Source organism: Sebastes umbrosus, chromosome 14 (assembly GCF_015220745.1).
Source record: "Sebastes umbrosus isolate fSebUmb1 chromosome 14, fSebUmb1.pri, whole genome shotgun sequence".
NCBI lineage: Eukaryota > Metazoa > Chordata > Actinopteri > Perciformes > Sebastidae > Sebastes > Sebastes umbrosus.
The window spans coordinates 15,342,415-15,367,763 of record NC_051282.1 but is presented as its reverse complement, the minus strand read 5'-3'; the positions used below and the strand labels follow the sequence as shown (position 1 = coordinate 15,367,763).

Sequence of the window (25,349 nt, the reverse complement as noted above, 5' to 3'; positions counted from 1 at the left end):
GCATCCATCTCCTTTGCAGCCCTTCAACCTTAAAACTCGTGTGACAGCAGCTTAACCGGAGGCTAGACTTCGTCACACTCCCACTGCTGCCACCACCACCGATTCCCCCCTACAAATCCCCCTCCTCACCCCTAACGCTACCTTACCCATCGCTACACCCTCCTCCCCCCCCCCCATTTGCAACGCGACTCCTCTCCACTCACTCCGTAGCCAGTGAGACTGAAGGCAGCCTCGGTGCGTGGAGGGAAAGAGAGAGAGAGAGGAGAGAGTGAGGCTTTCCCAGAATAGAGAAGCAGGAGGAGGTGAGAGGGATGATGATGGAAGCCAGCTTTGACACTGAGGAGAGTTTTGACGATCCGTCCTGTCTCACCCCGCAGCCCCCCGGCTCTGTTTCGCCGGCCAAGAGGCAGTTCAAGGAGGTCAAGGAGACCAAGATCACCGTGAGTACCCAGAACTTAAACCTCTTCTTCCTCTTCTTCTTCTTCTTCTTCATCCGCCTCTGCTGTCTCTCCATCTCCACCTCCATCTCCATCCTCTGAGTTCATCTTTTTACTATTATTATTACTATTACTGTTGTCTTCAAGCTCAAAGCATAATGCATCATGGGTTTCTCGTGGAGTAACGTGGGGTTCCCTGCATATATCGTATACCACATTAGTCTGAATGAAGAGGAGTCGTGTGCTCATTTCTGTCTCACTGACTGACTGACTGACTGACTGGCCACGATCCATGATATCGATTTAATGCCTGTCAGAGGTGAATTAATGCTCTCCGCTCACGACACTCAAATGCGTGTCTTCGCTTCACCATATTCAAATGTTGAGCAAAAAAGTACGGAGCTGATCTGGAGACCGCTGTTGGTATTTTTAGAATCGCTTCTGTCTGACTGATAAAGATCTGGAGTGTTTTTCTCATCGAGTTGTTGCTCAGTGTGATACTGAATCCCCCCTTGTTCTTACTCAGAGGGCTCTGCATGTAATCTGCAGGGCAGTGCAGGTCACACAGCAGCATTTGGGAAGTGAACACTTTGTGCACTAGACTATGAGGGACTCCCACTTTTGCTTATTTGGGCTGTAAAGTCCTCCGTATCAGCCTTTGATATGAGGCTCATTAAAGAACCCGGGAGGAATTAAATGTGCTCTTCACCAAGTGAATTTATCTTAAGATGCCCAGACAGAAACTGTGGTTATGTAATCTGTTTTAATGATGACTGTGGGAGGGGGTGAGGCGAACGTATGGCGGTGCCGGTGATGAGGGTGAGGGGAAGACAGACAGACAGACAGAAGTGGTTTTGTGTCTCGCAGGGTCTTGATTTTGCGCTCGGTGGGCTTGCTGGCCTGCTGCAGCCACGGGAGCCGTCAGTCTGGCTATTGTGAAGAAAAAAAACCCCACCAGACCTGCGTGAGATGCAGCAAGTCCAGTTTCCATGGTGACAAAAGCAATAGCACTGATTAATGGGTGTTGAAATGGAAAACACTGGCATAGGAGAAGAGGAGGGGGAAGCCATTCAGAGATTCACTGAAGACATACTGTTAGAAAAAATATGATTTTCTTTCTCTGTCTGTGCAGGGCCTCATAGATCTATTGTTCATGAGCATCCAGTCAAATTCTCATGTAGAGTTGAGGCATTTTTAAACACAATTTCACATCTCAATTAGCTCCCAATAAACAGATTGCAGAGAAATGTTAATTTCTGAAAAATACAGCCAGTAAATGGGAGGAAATATTCAATGTTCAGTGCATGAATATTAAAAATCTCTGCTGCAGTTCATGAAGATGAAATAAATATAAAATAGAGGAGGTGCTAATGATTGAAACTGTAGCAGTGGCTGGATGACGTCAGTCCACAAAGGTGTCTTTCTGCTCGCCACGGTGCACCTCGCATTACACAACTCTCCACAGTTGTCATGGAGACGCACACATCCATGACTGTTGTTGGCAAAATGGACCCTCGCAGGACGCCGAGGCTTCAACACATCAGATAGGAGCCACACTGTGACCTTGTTTTCACCTTCAGGGAGTGTGAGCAATCACAGCAAATGCATTGCATTTTTTCAGCTTATTAAACGTTGATTCACGTGCAGTTTGACTTGTTGCTATGATGCGTCGTTTGGCGTGGGGGGGGGAGAACAGAAGCTCTTTTAGAGTGTCATCTGGCCTCGTTGGCGGGACTCGGACGGGGCTTTTTGATTGGTCTTTGGAAAGGAGAAGGGAGGAATGGAGGAAGAATAGAGTCTGAGATTGTTTTGTTGTATGAAGGTGTGTGTGTGTATGTGTGTGTGTGTGTGTGGAGGTGGGGGGTGGTCTTTTACAGCAAAAGTACTTTGTCGCCTAGCAACAGCAGCAGAGCATCCTACAGTCACATTTGCTGAAATATTCTCAGAAATGGATGTGAGAGAGAGGAAGTGTTTCAGTCGTTTGTTCGACAGCCAAACAAATTATTTTTTACGTCTCTCGTGGGAGATTTCTTCTTCCACTGTGTCATGATTTTTTTTTCTATATTCAGCAAATGAAAAAAATAAATAAATAAGTAAAAGCATTAAATGTGTAATGAATCAACCATTGCCTTGAGCTTGGATACAAACCCCCCATGAGAGTGAATGTGTATGAATGCTGAGTGGGGACAAAATGTCCCAATTCACTCAACAGATCTGCACTCCTATATGTTGCTTTTGTTTTGCACTAAACGGTAACATTGACTACGTTTACATGCACAAAATATTTTGGGTTTTGCCTTTATTCTGATAAAGACAATATTCCTTCTAAGCTGTTGTCATGGCTGAAGAGAATGTATTAGAGCTGTCAATCGATAAAATATTTAATTGCGATTAATGGCATAATTGTCCATAGTTGATCACGATTAAATCACAAATTAATCACACTTTTTTCTGTTCAAAATGTACCTTAGAGGGAGATTTGTATAGTATAGTATTTAATACTCTTATCAACATGGGAATGGGCAAAAGTGCTTGATTAATGCAAATGTATGTATATTTTATTATTGGAAATCAATTAACAACACAAAACAATGACAAATATTGTCCAGAAACCCTCACAGGTACTTCATTTAGCATAAAAAATATTCTCAAATCATAACATGGCAAACTCAAGCCCAACAGGCAACAACAGCTGTCAGTGTCAGTGTGCTGACTTGACTATGACTTGCCCCAAACTGCATGTGGTTATCATAAAGTGGGCATGTCTGTAAAGGGGAGACTCGTGGGTACCCATAGAACCCGTTTTCATTCACATATCTTGAGGTCAGAGGTCACAGGACCCCTCTGAAAATTGGCATGCCAGTTTTAACTCGCCAAAATGTAGTGTAATTTTAAAGCGTTATTTAACCTCCTTCGTGAGCTAGTATGACATTCTAGCTCTTTAGGTTTTCTAGTTTCATATAATGCCAATATCTTAACTCTAGCTTTAAAACTGAGCCTGCTACAACCTAAAAATCACAAGTTGTGTTAATGTGTTAAATGCCATGCTAATTTTTCCTCACCAAAATTTAGCGTAACTTTGGAGCGTTATTTAGCCTCCTTCGCATTAATGTGGTATTATCGCGTTAACTTTGACAGCCCGAAAAAAATAATATTCCATTATTATTCCCATTTACCTACAGCTGTGCATACTCTGATTAATGTAAAACGCTGTTTTTTCTGACGGCCCATGATTCCGAAATCCAAATAGTCAGAAAAATTTCCCGTTAGACTAAAAGCTCATCCGACAGCCCGTTATCCCAAAAGCAAACACCCATTATTCCGAAGACCCGTTGCTCCGAAAATGCCCACTCTCCGTACAACAAACAGAAGCACATGACTAAATATTATGCAGAATGACATCATCGGACATTCACGTTTTTTTTCTTACTGGCAAAGGCATGACCCACCACACCACCTCTTATTACTCGTTGGTTGTCTTCGTTGGTTAGATTGGTTAGATTTAGGCATGAGGAGTGAGATTAGTTAGGTTTAGGTTAAGAATATCAGGTTAAGCCAACCAGAGGCAGAGCAGGGCGGGTCGAGCTTTCGCCATGGTAGGGAAAAAAATATCACGTCCGGGACAATCCGATGACGCTATTTTGCTTAATAATTAGCCATGTGCATCTGTTTGCTGAGAGTTTTTAGCCTATTTTCAAAGTGATGGGCGTTTGGAACTTGGGCTGGGTGTTACGATACCAGTACCAATACCAGTACCCTTAATGTGATATCAATACCAATAGAGTACTTCATTGGATATCTTTTTTTCTACTTAATTGATACCCATCATGTGAATCGAAGCATTCACTTGCATAAAATGCCAACACCACCGCATTGATTATAATCAAACGCCACAAGCGTGTAGTATAGCCATACCACTGTAGGTAGAGGCCAATCACAATCGCCAGTCACATTAAATCGAAGAATGCCTTTGGTGATTGACTGCGAGCAAAAACATACAAATAGTCATTCTTTTCTAGATCTGGGTACAAAAAAGATCGAATGCAGGTATTATTTGACTGGAGAAGTTTCGACACTACTTGGTACTGGGTTATTTTGGTGGAAACCTTAAAGGTATCGAGTACCGATACCCAGCCCTTTACAAAACAATGGGCATTTGTTTTCGGGATAACAGGCTGTCGGACAATTCGGCTTTCGGTCCAATGGGACATTTTCCGGACCATGACGTACATCCTATGGCTTCGTCCTTTAAATAAGTTAAATTTCCCTCCTTTCATAATGTTTAAATGTAGATGTGTTTCTCCTTCCAACCAGATATGTGGGCTTTTCTTTTGGGCATGCATCTCTACTCAAGCCTTGTAAACTGGCACTTACTGTATCGTGTGTGTCGCAAACTGCCGTAAAAATCCCAATTGAGACGCATATTCTGAATGTGCTGTTTACAGTACATGTCCAAAGAATGCTCCTAAATCCTGAATAACAGACATATCCCACGTCTTAATCTGAAAATGCTCCATTCAGAATAAGGCCTAATTTAGATTATCCAAATGGAATATGCTGTTTACATGACCCGTATAAAATTCACCATATTGTCATATTCGTAATAGTAGTGGAATATTAGTGTGCGTGTGAACGTAGTCATTCAAGGATGAAATATGGCGATACAGCCTGCTGCAACATCTCAAATCCAACAGCTGGACTTGATTTATTACATGCTGTGTAATAAGGGTAATCTATATTAATATTTTATTGCCGAACCCCCGAGCACCTCACTAAGCAGCCATAAAAGAGAAGTAAGTTAGCCAGACAGCCTTCTTTTAGATAAATGGTCTCATTTTCTGCTGGATGTGAGAGGCAGATAAACAACAGTCATGATAGATGTGGAGCCAGTGTAATGGAAAATCTGCTGCCCATGACAATCAGTATGATCTCTGAGGCAGAAAATGAACAAAGTGACTGGTCGGCACACAGAGTAAATCACACTGTTGTTCCTTTAGATTGTGAAGTGTTACTGTGAATTAATGAGCTTCTTGTTCATGCATGTTTCAGCTGTTTTCTGTCGTATCGGTACGCCCGCTTGGCAAGTAGCCATATCAGTATTTCCTCTGGACTTTTAGTGATTATGTAACAGAGAAAGAGTATTACTCATCTGTTTTTGAAGTTGTTTATTGGAAGCTGTCCAGATCGAGTGCTGCGGTGGCAGCGCAAAGAATGAAGAGGTCAATGTCAAGTGTTTATTGGAAGTTGAGCTTTTTTTCTAAGCTCAATATTTGCTCAAATATTTGTTTTATACTCTAAAGCTGCAGAGTTTTATGCAAAACTGCACTCAGCGTATCATCATGGATCACACAGTGAGGCTGCAACAGAGAAGAGCGTCTCAGAGATAGAGATATTGAACGTTAAAGTAATATTTCTAAAAATAAATCAGGTGTGTGTGCAATGTGAAAGAAGTCTCAGAGCTTCAAGAGAACTATCACTACACAGCTATTTGCCTTCTCCAGCTACTCATTGACTAGTTGAGTTTAAACACTTTCATCAACTCCAACATGTAAAATTGTAGGCAACCATTTCCATCCAAAGAGCTCTGATAAGCTGATTGTACCGTACGCTACCTGCCCAGCACCAAACAACACACAGAAAAAGTGAGTAACTATTAAAAGAGAGTAAAAGTTGGTTAGATAAGGACAGAAACATGAGCCAATATGTCATACCTATGTGTTTTGTTTCTGTCCCTCTGAATAAGTTTGGCTTCACAAATCCATATTTTTATATTAACAATGAAAAAACAGTTACATTCCCTACTACAAATGAATGCTAATGTTACTCCATGTCTTTTTGCTAACATGTTAGCCATATTAACTTTATGAGGTGATAATAAAACTAGAAAATGCATTTCCTACTGAAAATGCATGTGAATGCTGACCGCTGAAATTAATTGCAAAGCATTGCTGAAAATACAGAAATGTAAAATGATTCGCCGAAAAATGTTAAAGCTCAAATGCATTGCACTGCCCTGCTGAAAACCCTAGAAGATGAAATGTACAACTGGCAGAGTTGGAAGCTGAACTAAGAAAGAAACTAAGAGCTGAAAAACACAGCTAGAAAAGCTGGATGCTAAACTGTAATACTGTCAAAAGTGGTAAATTTGAAGTTAATTTCCTGAATAGGCAGAAAGAAGAAATGCTTTATATGAATATCAGAAAGATGAACAGCATTGCTAAACACAGAGAAGGAGAGAAAGACAGACAGAGAGAGAGAGTATTACAGGAGTTTAGCTCCAGTTGAAAGGGCAAGAAGGTATTAAATGCATTCATTTGTGACAAATTGTCTAGTAATTTTGAGTTTTTTGTGTATTTGCTAACTTTCTGGAAGTGATGCTAACAAAGTTTAACGCTAATGTATTTATTCTGCCTTCTGTTTGTTTAATATTTGTTTAGCTCTTGTTGGTTGATGAAGTGAATGGAAAACAGAAAAAAAGTCCAGTCTTGTAATTACTTTAACTGGGATGCTACAGGCTCAATCAGACTTTACACAGACTTTGTACTAGGGAGTCCTTTTAATGTTCAGTCTGAAAACAATGTGGAGATTTTCTTTCTCACATACAGCTCCTCTGGCTAATGTCTAGATAAGTTCAGGGTTGCAGTGCATGTGAGAAAGGGGCTTTACATCCATCAGGTGGACACAAACATGACTCCAAATGACTGATCATGTTTGCCAGATTTGACTGTTATCAGACCATTAAATAGGCGTCATCAGTCGCTATAAGCAGCATAGATGTGAGTCATTAGGGGCCTACTACGCCTACTACGTTGGTAAAGTGAAAGCAAAACTTAAAAGCAACACGTTCTAACATGTGAAACTGATTGAAACCTTACGTTTTGAACAAAAACAAAAAGGCTTCCTTAGGTTTAGGCAACAAAAACACTTAGGTTGAGGCAAAAAAATGTTTTGGCTTAAAATAACTGTTTCAAATGTGGAAGTGAAACTTTAGGCTTATTAAAACAGAGACAACTACACATTGTTGGTTTCACAAGGGATGCAAACTCCAGTCTCCTGGGTGAAAGCTCTATGTTTTGTGTCCTGTCAATCGCCTTCGATCTCCACCCCATCTGGAGTTTCACAGTGTCTACACTACAGCGCCTGACTTCCACTTCTGCTTCTGTCATAATTACTACGGTCGCTGCCGTGTCCTTTTATACCTTTTTTGTGATCTACCATGTGAATAGCTGATAAAACCTACTAGTGGGTGTAGTAGGCTTCTACAGAAAAGCCCTCCTGGGCCAAAGCGAGTCATATGACCTCTTATTTGGATTGTGATCACTACACCAAACCTGCCTCTCTCTTTTCTTCAGCTTCTTGCTTCCCCTTCGGTATTCTTTGTAAAGCATCACACACACGACACAAGCTGGTAAACATTTACTGGCACCATGTTGTTCACATTATTCTTGTCACACCTTCTTTATTGGGAAGTTAAAAGAATGAAGGCGTTCATTTGAGCCAGCTGTGAACGCTCTATGTTTGTCTTCAGTCGGTATGACAGCAGTACAGTGGTGAGCTCATGCAGTAAACACTGTGACTCAGTGTGTTTTTGTATGTTTGTGGATGAAGCATCCTGTCTGGATGCCCATGTAGTTTGCAGCAGCGGTTGACATGGCACAGAGGCTATCTTGCGGTGCCAGGAGGGAGGGCTCGCAGATGGTGAACATTACATAATTGCAGCCCCAAGAGTAATTGAAGACGCTGTGGACCATGGAGTCTGTATTCAGGCTGAGTGCTGGGTGTGTTATCTGCAATGCCACATATTCCCAAGTGTATAAAGTTAATTTATTCATTCTGTAGTACAAAAGTTTCTCTGTATTTTGGAGTGGACATGGTTGTCTCTCTCTCTCTCCCCCTGAAGGGCCGCGGGTCACCTTCTGGATGGCCAACATTTGTATGTTTACTCACGCCTGACCTTTTTCCTCTCATCTGCACGATCCAGATGCAGTGGTGGAAGATGCACTTTACTGAAGTAAAGCACCAATACCATGATGTATAATTAAGAACTTTGCTTCAAGTGAATGTCATTCATCTTTCTTTTTTGATTTTTAGTGAAATATTGGATAATTTGATCTCTTTGGGATTCAAACAGTTATTTAAATAAAACCATCCAAACAGTTTAGTCCCATCAACAACTCATACTAGCCTGGTCTCACCAAATGGCATATGAATAACACACACATTTCTTATTCATAAGGACCAGTGTGTAACATTTCAGGGAATCTATTGGCAGAAATGTAATATAATATTAATGTATGAAAAGTATGTTTTCTTTAGTGTATAATCACGTGAAAATAAGATTTGTTGTGTTTTCGTTAGCTTAGAATGAGACGTTTACATCTACATAGGGAGCGGGTCCTCTCTTCATGGAGTCTGCCATGTTGCACCGCCATGTTTCTTGTAGCCCAGAACGGACAAACCAAACATTGTTAACTCTTCCTTCTTGGACCGGAGTCGATAAAGTTCCTCACTTCCGACGCCGCCGCTCTCCCTCTCTTGCTTCACCAATCACTTCCCATGTACACATACACTCAAAGCACTCTACTCTTACAACAACTGGCTCTAGAGAGGGCCATTCGCATCGCTCACCGTAGCTCTCCAACACGCTTGGCACACGTGAGAAGTTGTAATCTGCAACCTCACCACTAGATACTGCTAGATCCTACACACTGTTCCTTTAAGTAATTTCACGTGTTATTATTACGTATTTTTTGCTTTCCGCGTGTCATCTCATGTCGTGGCAATATTAGATGCTCAGAGCCAAGGGCACCAGAAGTCAGGTGACGTAGTATAAAGAGCGAGAAAGTCCCCTTAGGGAGGAGGACGGAGTGGACAGGTGGGTCAAACGCACACACGACTTTCACCCAGGAGACAGCTGTTCGTGTCCCGTGCGAAACCAAAAGTCACCCGTTGACTTATTTACATAGACTACTTAACATAACAAACATCCTTGCTTTAACCCAAGCCATGATCTTTTCCTAAACTTAACCATGTAGTTTTGTTTGATTTCACGTTAACCACATGTTTAAAATTGAGACCGTGTGTACGTACTGTAAATGACCAGTTGGGAATGAGAGCAGGGCGTTAAATGACACGAGAAAAGCTTAAAATGCGTAGACATGACACATGTAACATTGTATTTATACGCCTTCCCATGAGATCACGTTGCTCATTTGATCTTTAACAAGTTGTATCTTATAAGCGGATCATATGTTTTTGTTTTTTTTAACTAGTAACTATATCTATTAAATACATGAAGTTTAGTTAAAAGTACAATATTTGCCTCTGAGATGTAGTGGAGTAAAGTATAAAGTAGCAGAAAATAGAAATGCTCAAACTAAGTACAAGTACCTCAAAATTGAACTTAAGTAGAGTACCCTAGTAAAAGTTACTTTTCCACCACTGTCCAGATGAAACCCAGGTCTGTTAGCTCACTCTCTTAAAGAAATCATTTCACCTCCACTCATCTTGTCTTCTTCTGACTCCTCACAGATCTGTCATTTGTTTCATTTCTCAGTTAGGTAATTATCTCATATCTGTATTTCTTGCTTCAGATCAACTGTGTGACTTTCCCTCTGCCTGGAGAAAGTCCGGAGCAGCAGCTCCTGAAGCCCAACGAATGGAGCTACTGCGACTACTTCTGGGTGAGTTCTGCTGAAACACAGGAACTACAGTATAACTGTGACAGAACTGTGATATTTGGTGATGATGAGTGCCAACTTCATACAGACACCTGGCAAAATCAGTATACAGTATATAGTCACTGTCCTCTAAAGCCTGGATAACATGGAGGCACTGTAGTGTATCTAACAGTGTATACAGTAGACCTTCAATTGGCTGGGCCAGTATATTCGCCTATGTATTAGGGCTGTGTATTGACAGGAATCAGGCGATACAATACTTATCATGTTACAGTGGTTACGATTCAATATATTGTGATATATTGCGATACTGTAAGCAAAGTGATATATTGTGATTTTTCCAATCTAATTTTGGAAAACTGTCATAGTATAAAGAACACACCAAAATATGCATAAAAGTTAACTTTTTTTATGCAATCGTTTTATCGTCTAATCGTTTTGCAATCGTTTTATGCAAATAGTTTCATTTGAAATCAGTATCTTCACTCTAGCTTTAAAACTGAGCCCGCTACAACCTAAAAAACACAAGTTGCGTTAAAGTGTTAAAGAAATTAGTGGCGTTAAAACAAATATGCGTTAACGTGTTATTATTGCGTTAATTTAGACAGCCCTATAAAAAAAATGATTAAATATTGATTTTGCTATCAGCATCAAAAAATTTAGCTGTAATTGAAACTGTTTTGTTTTGCAATGTTTCTTAATTATGAATCCAAGACTTTGCCGTTTTCACTGTTATTATATACACTGTATGTGTTTGGTCCAACTACCCACCAGAGAAGCTCCAGAAGGTTCCTGTCGACACATTTTGTTGAACAAACTTGTGCTGTAAAGTGCAGTTAAAAGCCTCTAATGCTTACATTAAATTATGTGTCTAAAAATGGTTGTGTGAATAGAAAGCAAATGGATCCGCTCTCCTTCTCGTTTAACAAAAGGCACAATTGGCTTTCATGTTGGAGTAGGCGGATCACAGGTGGAAGACTTATCGACCGGCTTCTCTGCAAACACAATGATCATCCTGCTTCAGATGTCTCCCCAGAGGCTGCTGTAATTTTCAGTTTCCATACATTTCCATACTAAATTAGATTTGTATCGGAAAACCCTTCAGCCCGCATAATTGACTGAAACCCGACGCCTGTTTCCTCCTCCGCTGTTTGGCTGCTTGTTTGCGGCCTGTCGTGTTGTGATGTTTTGTGCGTCCGCTGACCTGCTGTGTGAAATAAATCTAGCACCTCTGTTCCACATCACTCCTGTCACAAACAAGACAAAGTGCTGCACATCCCCGCACCCACAAGCACACACATAATACACATCCAGCCATCAGTGATTGACGCACGCACACCAACGCATGTCCTGCGTGACATACACAAGAGTGAGTCACACATTCAGAGCACATTCTCACAAACCCCTACACACTCTCAAACATACACAACAAAAGAGTCGTTACTGGACGCTCTGTCCGTGAAGTCATAGCTGTGGTTGTTTATTGGTCCACTGCTGTTTTTGGATGATGCTCTCCTCCTCCTCTTCCTCCTCCTCCTCCTCCTCCTCCTCCTCAGACCGACAAGAAAGACCCCCAGGGGACCACCTCGGTGGCGGGCTTCGAGGTCCTTCTGCAGAAGCAGGTGAAGGGCAAACACATGCAGAAGGAGATGTCGGAGTTTATCCACGAGAGGTAACTGTTTCATTTCAGATCAGACCGTTATAAAAAACAAAACAGAGACAGCAGCGGTTTTAATTAATTAATAAACACACTATAAATAGTATCAGACACTGGAGGAGCCAGAGAAGCTCCTTTATTAGAGTAGAAGTTGGTTACTTGAAACAAGCTCAGCTAAAATAAAAATGTTTTAACTTGGAAGACCGGTAAGCTCTTAAGGTGACATTTCTCTTTTAGACACCTTTACAGGTTATAAACAGTGATGACCTACGTAAGTGTGCGCACGCAGTTTGGCAACGGAAGTATGGCGCAGTGCAATAGCTTGTCAAGCTATGCAAGGGCATGCTTTTAGTGAGTCGGTAGAATACATTAGCAAGTGGCCCAATATTGAGTGGCCAGATATATATACACGTATTTGGTCGGGAAACGTAGCGTGTAGCGTTACACCAGCGAAAAATTACAAGCATACATGTCACTAGATGCTTACCGCTACGTTATCTGTGGTCATGTACAGAACGTCAAATACCATGACAGACTCAGAGGTTTCAGTTTATTGATTTTTAAAAATGGGGGCTACAAAAATCGAGGGAAAGGGGGCGACATGCAGCAAATTACATCGGCTGTAAAAGGGTTGGTTGTCAACAAAATCAATGAAAACACTAAAACCAACAATGAATGTATCTACTAACAAGTATTGTGTGTGTACCAAAGCCTGATATATCTTCTTCCTCTGTGCCATCGAGCTCCATTGTTGTCCAAAATTGATTAAAAACACATCAATGAGCGACACTAGCAGTGTTTCCATTTAATTGTCAAGTGAATTTTAAGCAAACCATTCAAATGTCGCAAAATAAAAAATGTGAATTTGGTGTGTTTCCATCAACTGGTTTGGAGCGAATAAACTCGGCGACAGCGTAGTTTAGAAGTTTGCGCTATAGGCTGCGCATGGCTGTAATCTGCCAGTAAACAGAGTAGTAGAAGAAGTAGAGGTTGACTTGGTCATTTAACTATCTACGAGAGAAAAATGGAGAGAGGTCTTCAGGAATTTGTTTCAGTTGGGCAAGTTGTAATTGTTCCTTTATGTCAGCTAGTATTGGCACGTTTCATGCTGTCCTGAGATGAAGACAATATAAATATATATCTGGGAAGATGCCGACAGCAGGTTGACAGCCTGTTTGATAAAAACTACAGCGAGCAACTGTTTTAGGAAATTACTACGATTTTTTAATTAAAGTATATATATTTTTAGTTGTTTTTATAGATGCATGTGTTATATGAGACAGACGAACACATTGTTGTTTTTTGGTCTTTTCATGGGATTTACTAACAGTAACAAAACCTTCTTCTTTTTCAATGGATTTCAGTCCAGTTTTGCCATTTTCTGTTAAATATTCAACAGAGCTACATTGTTCATCATGGTCAGAAAAATCGATTGATGCACTTTCTTAGTGTTCAATAGAGCTGTCAGTGTTTTATCTCCGTGTGTTATCACTATCAGTATTTGTCTTTGTTCTTTTGTCCTTGTGGTAACACTTGGAAACTTTGAGATACTTCTGGCTTCATTTGTTTTTTTGGGGGAAACATCACACATGTCAAGTAATACAGCAGGCAATTATAGTAATGACACCATCACTAAATACATTAGTGACATTACATTACATACTCAAGAACTATTTTGTATCAGTATTTTTGTTTTATGTTACTTTAACTGTCATATAAATGTAGTGCAGTAAAAGTACTAGTTACTTTGCATGTTCAGATTTTGCATACATTATATACAGTATAATGGTTTTAAAAGATATGATGCATTTTTTTTAATAGATTTTAACTACCCAACACTATATAAAGTAAACATTTGAATGCAGGACTGGCTTTTTTACACTGTGGTATTACAGCTTTTACTGAAATGTATTTATTTATTATTATTTTCCTTCCCTTATTATTATTGTTTATTTATTATTTTTATTTTTATTTCCTTATTATTTTATTTTTGTATTATTATTTATTTATTAAACTATTTATAAATTATATATAAACAACATCCCAAAGCTGTGTATATGGTGTGTATGAAATCACCTCAAAAGAGGAATACTGAAAATGTTTTTATTGTGCTTTACACACAAATGACAAATTACCAATTTATAAAGGATCTGTAGGGATCCAAGCTTTTGTCTTACAGCTGTAATTAAAGCTTGCACCCAGTAATTAAAGGGGCTTTAGATCTCAGCCGAGCATAAAGGAAATGCATAGATTATTTAGCTCCCACTGAATCTGAAACAGGATGTCAATAAACAGCATGAATAATTGGGAGTTTTGTTAAAACTTTTACATCCGATCTCACGTCTCTCTATATAATTAGCTCCGTCTAATTGTACAAAAGCTCTGTTCACATGCTGGTCCGAGTCGTGGGAAGTTAATGAGGATTCTTCTGTTTCAAGAGGCCACCGTCTCCCAAATCCCTCAGTTAGACTTGTATTCAGCGCTGACCTTTCTGTGTTGTTTCGCTGTGTTGCTCGGTGCTGCTGAGTATCCGAACATTAAGTCAAAGAATGGGCCTTGTGACCTTCTTTAGGTGACAGATTTATTTAGGTGAGGATGGTGAATGTGAGACCGGTGCAGGAAGTGAATGTCACACAAAGTACAATGGTGTTATTGACGTGCAGGGGGTCACGGCTGGCCTTTGCAGCAAATTGTAGTAGAAGTGTGTGTCGTTGTGCTGCAGTGCACCCCTGAAATGATCTGTGTTAAAGCATTTTTACCACCTCACTAAAGCAGTTTCTGTCCTCCCTTGAGCCAGGCAGCTCAGCTCTTCACATCTTTCACATCGTGGTCTTTGTGTTTCAGGATAAAGATTGAAGAAGAATATGCCAAGAACCTCTCCAAGCTGTCTCTGAGCCCCCTGGCAGCACAGGAGGAAGGGTGAGTGCAGTAAACAGAAGCTGTCAGAGCAAACACAGCTCTGCACAACAGTACATAGGTTTAGTAATTACAGAACCGGGTCTAAAAATAGGAGTTTTTAAAATAGACTCGGATGTTTTTTTATGTTTATCTGTCAGCAAAAAAACATCGAAATCTTTGAGCAGATCTCGGCAGACAGAAAAGAGTCTTGGCTCGAGAAACAGTGGATGCTGTTTTCTTTCCAGCTCTGGAAATTCCTCAATTACACAACATTTCTGTTTCGGCAATAAAAATGAAACTAAATGGAAACACAAATCCAAATCCAGATGTCACGGATGTTGGGAAGAACGCTAAATTTTGGCGACAAAAAACTGCCATTGCCATTTTCAAAGGGGTCACTTGACCTCTGACCTCAAGATATGTGAATGAAAACTCTGAGATGAACAGAGTGAAAACTGTGTCTTATTAGATAAAACAGATGTTGACAAAGTGCATAATTTGCAGTGGAAAAAAAAATGTTTAAAATCATTATACAATAAGATCATATCTTGACTTAAGTATCGGAATAATCTTGTATCGCGGGGCCTCTGGTGATTCCCACCCCTAATGACTACATTATTTTGTGGGGTTATAGGTTACATTAGAAATTGTGTCGTATTTCTTTTATTTGTTTGCCTTCAATGTTTTCTCAGGACTCTTGGAGAAGCTTGGACTCAGCTGAAGAAGAGTCTTCATGATGAGGCTGAGGTTCACTTAAAGTTCTCCAACAAGGTAATTCATATCTGCTGTTGGAAATGAATGCATTTACTGTAGAATCTCATGTAGATCTGAAAATCACTCATTAAAGGACTGACAGAAATATTAATATGCAACTATTTGGATAATTGATTAATTGTTTCGGTCTAGAGCTGCAAAGATTGACCGATTAGTTGTCAACTATTAAATTAAGCGGCAACTATTTTTATAATCGATTTGTCGGTTTGTGTCATATTTTAAGAAAAAAAATGTAAAATGTTCTGATTCCAGCTTCTTAAATTTGAATATTTTCTGGTTTCTTTACTCCGCTATGACAGTAAACTGAATATCTTTGAGTTGTGGACAAAACAAGACATCATCTTCGGCTTTGGGAAACACTGATCAATATATTTAACCATTTTCTGTATTTTATAGACTAAACAACTAATTAAACAGATTAATCGACAATGAAAATAATTGTTAGTTGCAGCCCTATTTCTGTCATTTTTTCAAGCAAAAATTAATGAAAAAAAAACACTAAAATTTGTGCTTCTTTTTTCTGTCATATATGATAGTAAACTGATAATCTTTGGGTTTCTCATTGATGGTTATGGATAGATAAACCAAGAAATGTGAATAATCCACCTTCAGCTCTGGTATATTATAACAGTCTTTAGCCGAATTTAGCTGTAAAAAAGAAAGTAGCTAATGCCTTCTAGCTTTCTCTAAATCACAGTCTGTGCTGCCTCTGGTGTGCAGGTTTCTGCACCTTCAGGTCAAGTGTTTAATGTTTTCAATCAACTGAAGTAATGGATACTCGATCTGACCACATCCTGAGGTGACGGGGCATGTTTACCTCGACCTTGTCGGCGCCGACCGTAGAAAATGACCTGTCCGCGGTCCGATTAGTAGCGATGCAGAAACCCCACTCTGGCCTCGGATGCAGCCTTAAATAACGCAGAGGCGGCCTCGGAGCTCTTTCACGGCCCTCTGTTGTCTAATTAATTAGCTCGGCGTTGTGACGAGCCCCCACCAAGGGCCATGCAGCCCCCTCCCCGCTCCACCAGCGCTCCGATACTCCATGCTTCATTATGAGGCGGGTGAGGGGAAGGTAATGCGTGGTCAGGCAGGGAATGAGAAGTCTTATCAAGCCTGCAGAAGCTCCGGCTCATTTTCTAATAAGCTATATTTCATCTATATCTCGCAGCCTTGGCATTTCACTAGATTAGCATTCTGTGTGGAGAGCTGCTGACGAGCACTTTGTAGCTTATTGAAGTGTCATAAAAAAAATACTTTTTCATATTATTGGAAAATAATATGAAAATAAGTGTTTGCTGGGAGAAATAGAAGCTGGGACTAAAAGTGTAATCGACTCCCTTTATGGTGATGGATGTGACTTTGTAGAAAAGGAAACAGGCTTTATTTAGTAGTAAGTCCGGAGAAGCTGTACTTCATCGTGGTTTTAATTAAGTAAAATGTGTCAGGAGATGTATGGATTTTAGAGAAAGGTATTTATGGCAGTAAGGTTAAAAACAAGGTAAATGTGAATGATAATTAAATAATTGTAAACAAATAATTTAAAATCATTGTTCTGCCAAATTAGTTTATGACTAAAGGACTTTACACACCGGGGTGTTTTTTTTTTCCGTGCAATTAATTTGAGCCTGAATATTACACAACGAAAAAGGGACGTAATACTTTTCGGAACAAGATCGATTTTCTGAGCTTTCACGCCGCGAATAAAGGCATCAGCCAATCACGTTGTGCAGAACTGGTTGAGTAACGCATACAGTATTTATGAAACAACAACACGGAGATCCAAACCAAGATGACAAACTTTATTACTCCTTTCACCCTTGACAAAGGCAGCACAGACCAGATCCCCTCCTGTTCTTACCTTTCACAATAAAAGCCCTAGACATATAATATTCGCAGGCGAGTATTTTGCATTTTCGTGTTGTTTATTTGTCACACCCCTGGAGTGTAAAGGCCTTAATACCTCAGGAGTGTATTTGTAAATGTATAGTAGTAGTAGTAGTAGTAATTTGAGTAGGTATTGTATGTTGTCAAACTAATCAAAAGTGAATATGTAGACAATGTTATGCCGGTGTGTAGCCTCTAGTGTTTTACCTGAGCTGAACTACAGATTGTACTCATAGATTTTACTTTCCATAACTTGGTGCACATGTGCTACATAACCTAGGATATCATATACTGTATAGTCATGACACAACAAAACAATGCAAAACACAGTGCATACAACGGGAGGGAGGTTTTTTTCATAGGAAGAATAAGTGAATTACAGCTGAGTGTCTTGTTTTCACAGCTCCACACTGAGGTTGAAAAACCTCTGCTGACGTTCAGGAACGACAACTTCAAGAAGGACCTGAAAAAGTACGACCATCACATCGCCGACCTCAGGAAGCAGCTGGCGAGTCGCTACGCAAGTGTGGAGAAGGTACCGAGTCTGACATACCAGTAGATTATTAAGTTATAGGTCAAATGCAGTGTAGGCTACCGTGCATTTGTACAGTATTTGAACATATGAAACTGTTTCCCGTCATTCCTAACTGGCCAAAGTCTCCCTCCAAACATCGATACTCTAGTTTAGAGGTCTAGAAGATACACAGCAGTGTTTGTCTACCTCAGAAAGTTACATAAAAAAGAGCTTCAGTAACTCCTACACTTGCTTCCCACCTGCTACAATCATTTTATGAATGAATTCCCTCTACACACACACAAAACCTTTTTGGTTTATACTTTCATTTTTGAGCATTTTCTGCATGTTGCGATGGGTAGCATTATTAAGTGTCTGCACTACCAGAAATAAGACGAGACGAGGTGGAAGGAAGAAGGACGATATCCTTCTGCATGTCTTTGTTAATGCACCAGCAGTTCCACCTCAGCCAAGAATTAAAACATGTTTATAATATTTTGGCTTTTTGACAGATGAATGGTGCTTCTATTTAGGTGTTCTTAAATATATATATAACAAAGTAGACACTTATTGTGGAGTCCTTATACATAAGCAAGGCCACACTGAATTTTAGCGAACCTTGCAAGCTTTCTGTTCTTGTACTTGTACGTCATACAGTATATATACAGTACACAGTGTATATGCAGTTTTAAAATGATAACACTGACATATTTACTCTTGAAATTATAAATACCTTTTGAAACAATAGGTTTCAGACAGAACAGGCTTCTCATCTCTAGCCAGCAGCCGTCGATTTTGTCGGCTGAAATGACATCTGTTGCTGCTAGATTTGATCAGCTTTGAGCTGGTTTAAAATGCAGTCAACCACCTGTCCCGGTTTTAAAAGGAGAACCCTGTAAAAAGATCCTAAATATGCATTTGATACATGATGCGTGTCACTGAGGCTAAAACTCTGTGAGTTGGTCGCCAGCTGGATCTTTTTAATGTTTTCAGCTGATTGTATTTTAACACTAAAAGCCTGTAAAATGATGTTGAAATACAGTATGTATATGATGGCTACATACATGATGTCATGCTACAGGCCAATGCAAAAAGTCAGTATTGATGATCCAAGTATAAGACACATAGAAATACAGAATAAGCATAGTTCTTGTATTACATTGTTTAGTTAATTAGTTGTAGTATTATAAGTATGGTAAGATGTCAGACTGTTATTAACCCTGTTTGGCTGCTTAGTTCACATACTGCTTCGTATTTTCAAATAGTTTGTAACCCTAACCCATGTTTAACATGACGAGAGAATGAAGGTATAGAGGACTAACTGATGTGTTTGGTAAACGTAACACTATCTCAGGTAGCGTTGGCTGAGGTTAATCAGTGTGTGAGTGTAAATTAATCCAACAATAGTCGCTAACATTAACCTTCTAAACTCTGATAGCTTCGAAGACCAGCTTCCAGTCTGTGGGAAAAATGCTACAAAGTGGATGTGCCAACTTTTTATTTTATTTTAGCATAACCCCACAAACTAATGTAGCTAGTTAACCTAATGATGTGCTAACTCTTGGCCTTGGAGTTAACACTCGGTTGCTACTGTAGATAGTTAGCCAGACATGCTAACTATTCAAGTTTACGTTACAGCGGACAAACACACTGTTTGTGCCTAGCTAGGTTTAGCGAACGGTCAATTGTGTTGCATGTTGTCAAATATTGTGTGTCTGTGATTGAATGCTCATTACTAGTGCTTTTCTAAACCGTTTTCTAAAAAGTGTTTGTTTGAAAAAAAAAAAATTGTTATTTAAAATCGGACAATGCACATTAATTAACATAAGCCATCACGTAAATGTGCCAGATTTAGTCATACAGGCTAATTTTCATCAGTTGATGGCATTAAAGAAAACATACAAGAGCACATAAGTACAGTTAAAAAGCACATAAATGTATACATTTGAGACCTGCTTAAATTATTGTCAATGTTTAATGTAGTTTGGTGTGGGTTTTCACAGCATCTGCAACTTGCATCAGTTTCTATTTTCTTCAAATGCAAGTTTGTCATATTTTTCATTCAACGTTTACAGCCCACACCTGAAGTTTATAGCGATTATAAAAGGTGATTTCCAGCCAAAAACTAACTTTTGGCTCCATCTCTGCTCCGCTGCATTAAGTGACCTCATCAGTGGGTTTCAGTTTGACTCCATCCCACATTTTCTTTCTGTTGTCTCTTGAATCTTGGCATCACTGTTACTGAATGTTTACACTATTACACTATTACATCATGACCTTCGGAGAGGTAAAGAATAAGAGGAAAGACTCAGTGATATGAATTAAGAAAAGATTAAAGGATGAGACCCGGATCAGAGTGCAAACGTCAACACGAAAAGGCCGTAATGACTCCTGTGATAGATGTAGGTACAGTAAATCTGAGGATTATACTGAATGACTCATTGTGTTCACACATCCCACTAAACGTGTGTGAATGTGTGTGTGCGCGGCGCAGGCCCGTAAAGCCCTGGCAGACAGGCAGAAAGATCTGGAGGTGAAGACCCAGCAGTTGGAGATCAAACTCAGCAACAAGACGGAGGAGGACATCAAGAAGGCCCGGAGGAAATCCACACAAGCAGGTCAGAATTCACAGAGCTTTAAATACAAGACAGTCACTGCAGCCATGTTTGTGTCACCATGTCACTAAATAACTGCACCAAGACACATGAAAAGCTCTCTAGGTTTAAACTAAATCTCAAGGTTTGAAAACACAAGGAGCAGATATTAACAGATCTTTTTCCTTGTACTTTTAAAACCTTGAGTTTCAGTTTAAACCTAGAGTTTGTCCATGTGTCCATTGTTTTGTGTTGTTAATCGATTTCCAATAATAAATGTGCCCACTCCCATGTTGATAAGAGTATTTGACAAATCTCCCCTTAAGGTACATTATAACCAGATAAGAAATGTGTGATTAATAAGCGATTAATCATGATTAAATATTTTAAGCAATTGACAGCCCTAGTTTGGTCATATGTCATTCATAGCCTGATTTATAGAACATTTTATTCATAAAAACATAGTAAAAAAAAAAATGTCATCGTTGTTGTCAGTATTTTCTGATTTATGGAGGGATACAAACCAATATTCTCTCATGTGTCAAAAAAATGAAACAAGCATATTGAACCTGGCTTTATCCAATGTTCATATTTCTGTGCTGGAAACATATGCAAATTAGCACAAATTTGATAAGAGAATGCCTCATTTGCATATTTAAACATACGATTACAGAAAACTTGTAATACAAAAAAAAATATTCTTAATGTAAGTAATGAACTGGGCGAGTTTCTTGGTGATATCTATATTAGTTAATTTTGTTAAGCTATTCCCATGGGGTGTCTCCCCTTAATTAGTTTACATTTTAGAAACTAGGACAAGCGCAGCAAAAGACCGACATCCTACCTCTGTGTTTTACATTTTAATAAGAAAGAAGACGAGTTAATGTTGTAATTGTTCTGCTCAGGCTTCAGCAGAGAGAAAAGCACTGCAGGACTTACTCCACTCAGTAGATTAGTCACAGTCCACGGCACTAATCAAAAGCGCTCATAGTTACAGTTAATTGATGTCAGCGATGTGTCGTTGATTAACACCGCCGCCTAAAGGTCAAATGTCATTACGGCTCACTGCACTTGCTGCCAGACAGATATGTTTTTAACTTCACTGGGTTAATATTAATAAGCTTCAGTCATGTTTTACTATCTGACACTTATTTATGTTTTAGGATATAGAGAAATATTCGGCAGTGTTTCACCACCAGTCATAACTGAAAGAATGACTTCTGATTTCAATTTGAGAGAGAGAGACATGATAGAAGTGAAAGACGTACTCAGATCCTTTACTGAATTAAAACAGTTTACTTCAAAGCGAATGTGGAGCAGTTCAGCTTTTTAGCATTGATTTAAAAATAGTAGTTGTCAAACAAAATGTGAGATCTGTTTCATGTTTGTCCCAGAAATGTGCAGCGTTGTGGACACAGGGAGTCAAAATGAAAAATGTTAGTTTCGTTTTTATTTAATATAAGACCCCGTTTAGCACGTTTGTTGTAAAACAATCCTAATATATTAGAATATAACTGTCTTTATAGCTTAATTTATGCTGTAAAAACAGCCATGATAATAATAACAGGTTCATTTCCACATTAAATGATTAATCTTTGAATCATTGAGGAGTGAATTGTGAGCGCCCTCTGCTGGTCCTTAAGGGTTTTGCTCAACCACAGATCAAACCACTAATAATAACAGACATGCAGAGTTGGAAAAAAAGATGTTTTAAAAAGTTTGGAGAAAAATAAATAACCTTGTAAATGCTGATTGTTGTTTCCTTGTTGACCTTTGACCTCTCTCTGTATTCTCCAGGAGACGACCTGATGCGCTGCGTGGATCTGTACAACCAAACCCAGTGCAAGTGGTTTGAAGAAATGGTCACCACCAGCATGGTAAGAGAAGATTAGTCCTCAAGTTAACTTTAACAGCACTGTTTCTCCAGGTTTTCTTAATGACTATCGCTTATAAAAAATAATTCTGAACTGACATAAAAAAAAAATTGTGCAAAAAAAAATATTTTTTGTGTCTCTTGGCTGTAAAATCTGGTTAATAACAATGGATTTTCTTCTGCTCTGTATCTGCGAATGATGTTGAAAGAACTTTTTTTGCAGCACTTTACCTCCCAAATGTGTGTATTTGGATTTCTGTTGTTGGACAGTTTGTTCTTGATATAACAGGGAATTGACCCTAAAAATAAGTAGCAATGCTACAGTATATAGGATAACATACTGTGTATTTATTCACCTATAAATGACTTATTGGCAAAAAAGAAATATATATATTTGTTCATGAATATTCCATATAACCTAAAGCACTGTATATATAATATTTTCATATTTTCCCAATAAGAGAATGTGTAATATAATATCCAGCTTTATACTTAATGACATTCACTATTTTAAGACAATCGTACAGTATATATAATAACATAACAAGGAAATATATCATATCTCCTTATAACATATATATATGTGTCTATGTATATGTATATGTATATATATACAGTATATATATATATATATATATATATATATATATACATATACATACCATTTTCCTACATATACTATTTTTCAGTGCATTGTGATAATCTTCATATTTTATCACCTTCATCAGATGTGTAGCTGTGTTACAACTTTAATACTTTTCTACGTATGGGGATTTAACAAGGTGATAGGAAAAGAGAGAATATTTATTAAGAGAAAAAGACGTTTTTGCTATTATTATTATTATTTGTACACATACAGCAGTCGGGTCAAATAATGAGGAAGTAAAACCAATGTCAACAAAACACAAGGGTTAACAGTTTATCTCTGTTAATGACGCTAAACTTTTGTCTTCTTCTTCTTCAGGAGCTGGAGAAACTGGAGGTTGATCGGATCGAGTGGATTCAGCAGCATTTACGCCAGTACACGACTCTGCGGCACGAAACGGACATGTTCAATCAGAGTGTGAGTTAGAGCTCCTTTCTCCTGCCTTTATTTCTGTGTATGTACTGTGCCGATACTGAATGTGAAAACAGACGTTTAAACATACACTTGATTTTTGTTTAGATTTGAGGTTATTTGCATTTCTCTAGTCCCCACTTGGACATCACAGCTTACACCAATTTTGGGAGCAAACCATTATTAGATGTACCAGTGATTGCAACTGGCTTTGACATGATGTGCGTGCCACTTCGTGTGAGCGTAGATGTTTTGACAGATCAAGCCCTAAAGTCAGTGTTTCCTCCGTCAGCCTTTCATCAGACGCCCTCGCTGTCATCACTCTGCGCCTCAGAGTATCCCACCCAGACACTCTTCTCATTTAGGAGGTTAAGAGTAAACCCTGTAAATCTAAATAGACGTTACAGTAGTCTGTCAGTACTGTGGGAATAACAAGGGTGCTTCTCTGTGTGAAGCTGACAAGACAAACTCCTCAGAGGTGATACAAACACTAGAGATCAACCTGATGTGATGGTCTGTAAACAGAATGTACATTTTAAGTTATATATCTCTTTTGTTCTTGCCAGAAAACTGAAACGATACACCCAGAATTTTGCAGAGACGGCAGCTACTGCTACCCAGACTAGCTAGGCTAGTTAGCGTTTAGCCAGACTAGCTTATCTGGTGTTACTTTTTTCTCTCCTTTGCAATATGTTATTGTTTCTTATTTAGCTTTCTTGTCCATTTGAGCTAATAAATTCATCATTTTCGGAGCAATGGGCCTTCGGAGTAATGGGCCTTCGGAACAATGGGCCTTTGGAGCAATGGGCCTTCGGAACAATGGGCCTTCGGAGTAATGGGCCTTCAGAACAATGGGCCTTTGGAGCAATGGGCTTCGGAACAATGGGCGTTTGTTTTCGGGATAATGGGCTTTCAGTTCAATGGGACATTTTTCGGATGATTTGGGGTTTCAGAATAATGGGCCGTCTGAACAATGGCGTGGCACTGTACTTTTACACTGTGATATTTCAGCATTTACTTCCACCCCTGGTGATGTCAATCTTCTCATCTACAGTAACTCTCTGCCAGAAAGTGAATAAGTGTATTTCCCAGATAGTTTTATGGGCTCATGTGTCTGGTAATGTGTCTGTAGATGGTGGAGCCGGTCGACCAGCTGCTACAGAACGTGGATCCAGCCAAAGACAGAGAGCTGTGGGTGAGGGAGAACAACACCGGCGATGTCCGACCCGTAGATATGGACATATAGAGCATCCTGACCTGGGATCAGCCATTCTGTCGTCAGTATTACAACACATCCACAGAGTCCCAGAACACTTCTGATAACACTGATCCAGGGACAGTGCATGTTCAGACTACCGAGGTCTGCTCATCCTCTCTCTGACTGGAATAACAGGAGGAAAGATTCATTCTTAACGCAGTCAGGAAACAGTAATGGATCAAAGTACCAGCATGTTCCTTCTAAATTTAACCCTATCATAATCAACATTAGCTTATTGAATGCCATTTAACATATTCTGCTGTTTACCTGTTGTGTAAAGTTGACACTATTAGAAAAATTATATGTATTTTGAATCGTTTAGTTTAGCTTCAATCTACACTTTTCACTGTTTGAGTGAACCAAACAAAAAAAAAAAAAGTCTGATTATTGATATTACCTTTATTTTAGATACGGATATTGAAGCATATTGAGACCTTAGACTGAATATGATATATTTTCATATTTTGCTGGTTCATTTTGGTGGAAATGCATGTTTTGAATATCTTGCTTTTTCTGTATATGGAGAGCTGCACAATTTGTGGAACAATGATGGTTGTTTTTTGGTATAGTTCATTGAATTTACACAAGGTATTTACATCTAGTAAGTTACAGAATTAAGGAGCTTTCTCACACACAAAAAAAAACGAGTGTACAGCATTAATAGCCAGTAACCTCAATTGTTTAAAAAGCCACACACACATACAGTGTTTAGGAATGTGATTT

The 25,349-nt window shown here is 39.1% G+C and overlaps 1 protein-coding gene across 1 annotated transcript; it reads left to right on the top strand.

The window, feature by feature from the left end:
- Nucleotides 1–276: 276 nt before the first annotated feature.
- gas7a (growth arrest-specific 7a) lies at nt 277–25,349 on the top strand. Its single transcript, XM_037793235.1, has 10 exons — nt 277–440; nt 10,031–10,120; nt 11,674–11,789; nt 14,619–14,693; nt 15,365–15,443; nt 17,734–17,865; nt 20,339–20,462; nt 22,236–22,315; nt 23,276–23,374; nt 24,501–25,349. The coding sequence occupies exons 1-10, from the start codon at nt 312–314 to the stop codon at nt 24,612–24,614; spliced, it is 1,038 nt and encodes a 345-aa protein (XP_037649163.1). The 5' UTR covers nt 277–311; the 3' UTR covers nt 24,615–25,349.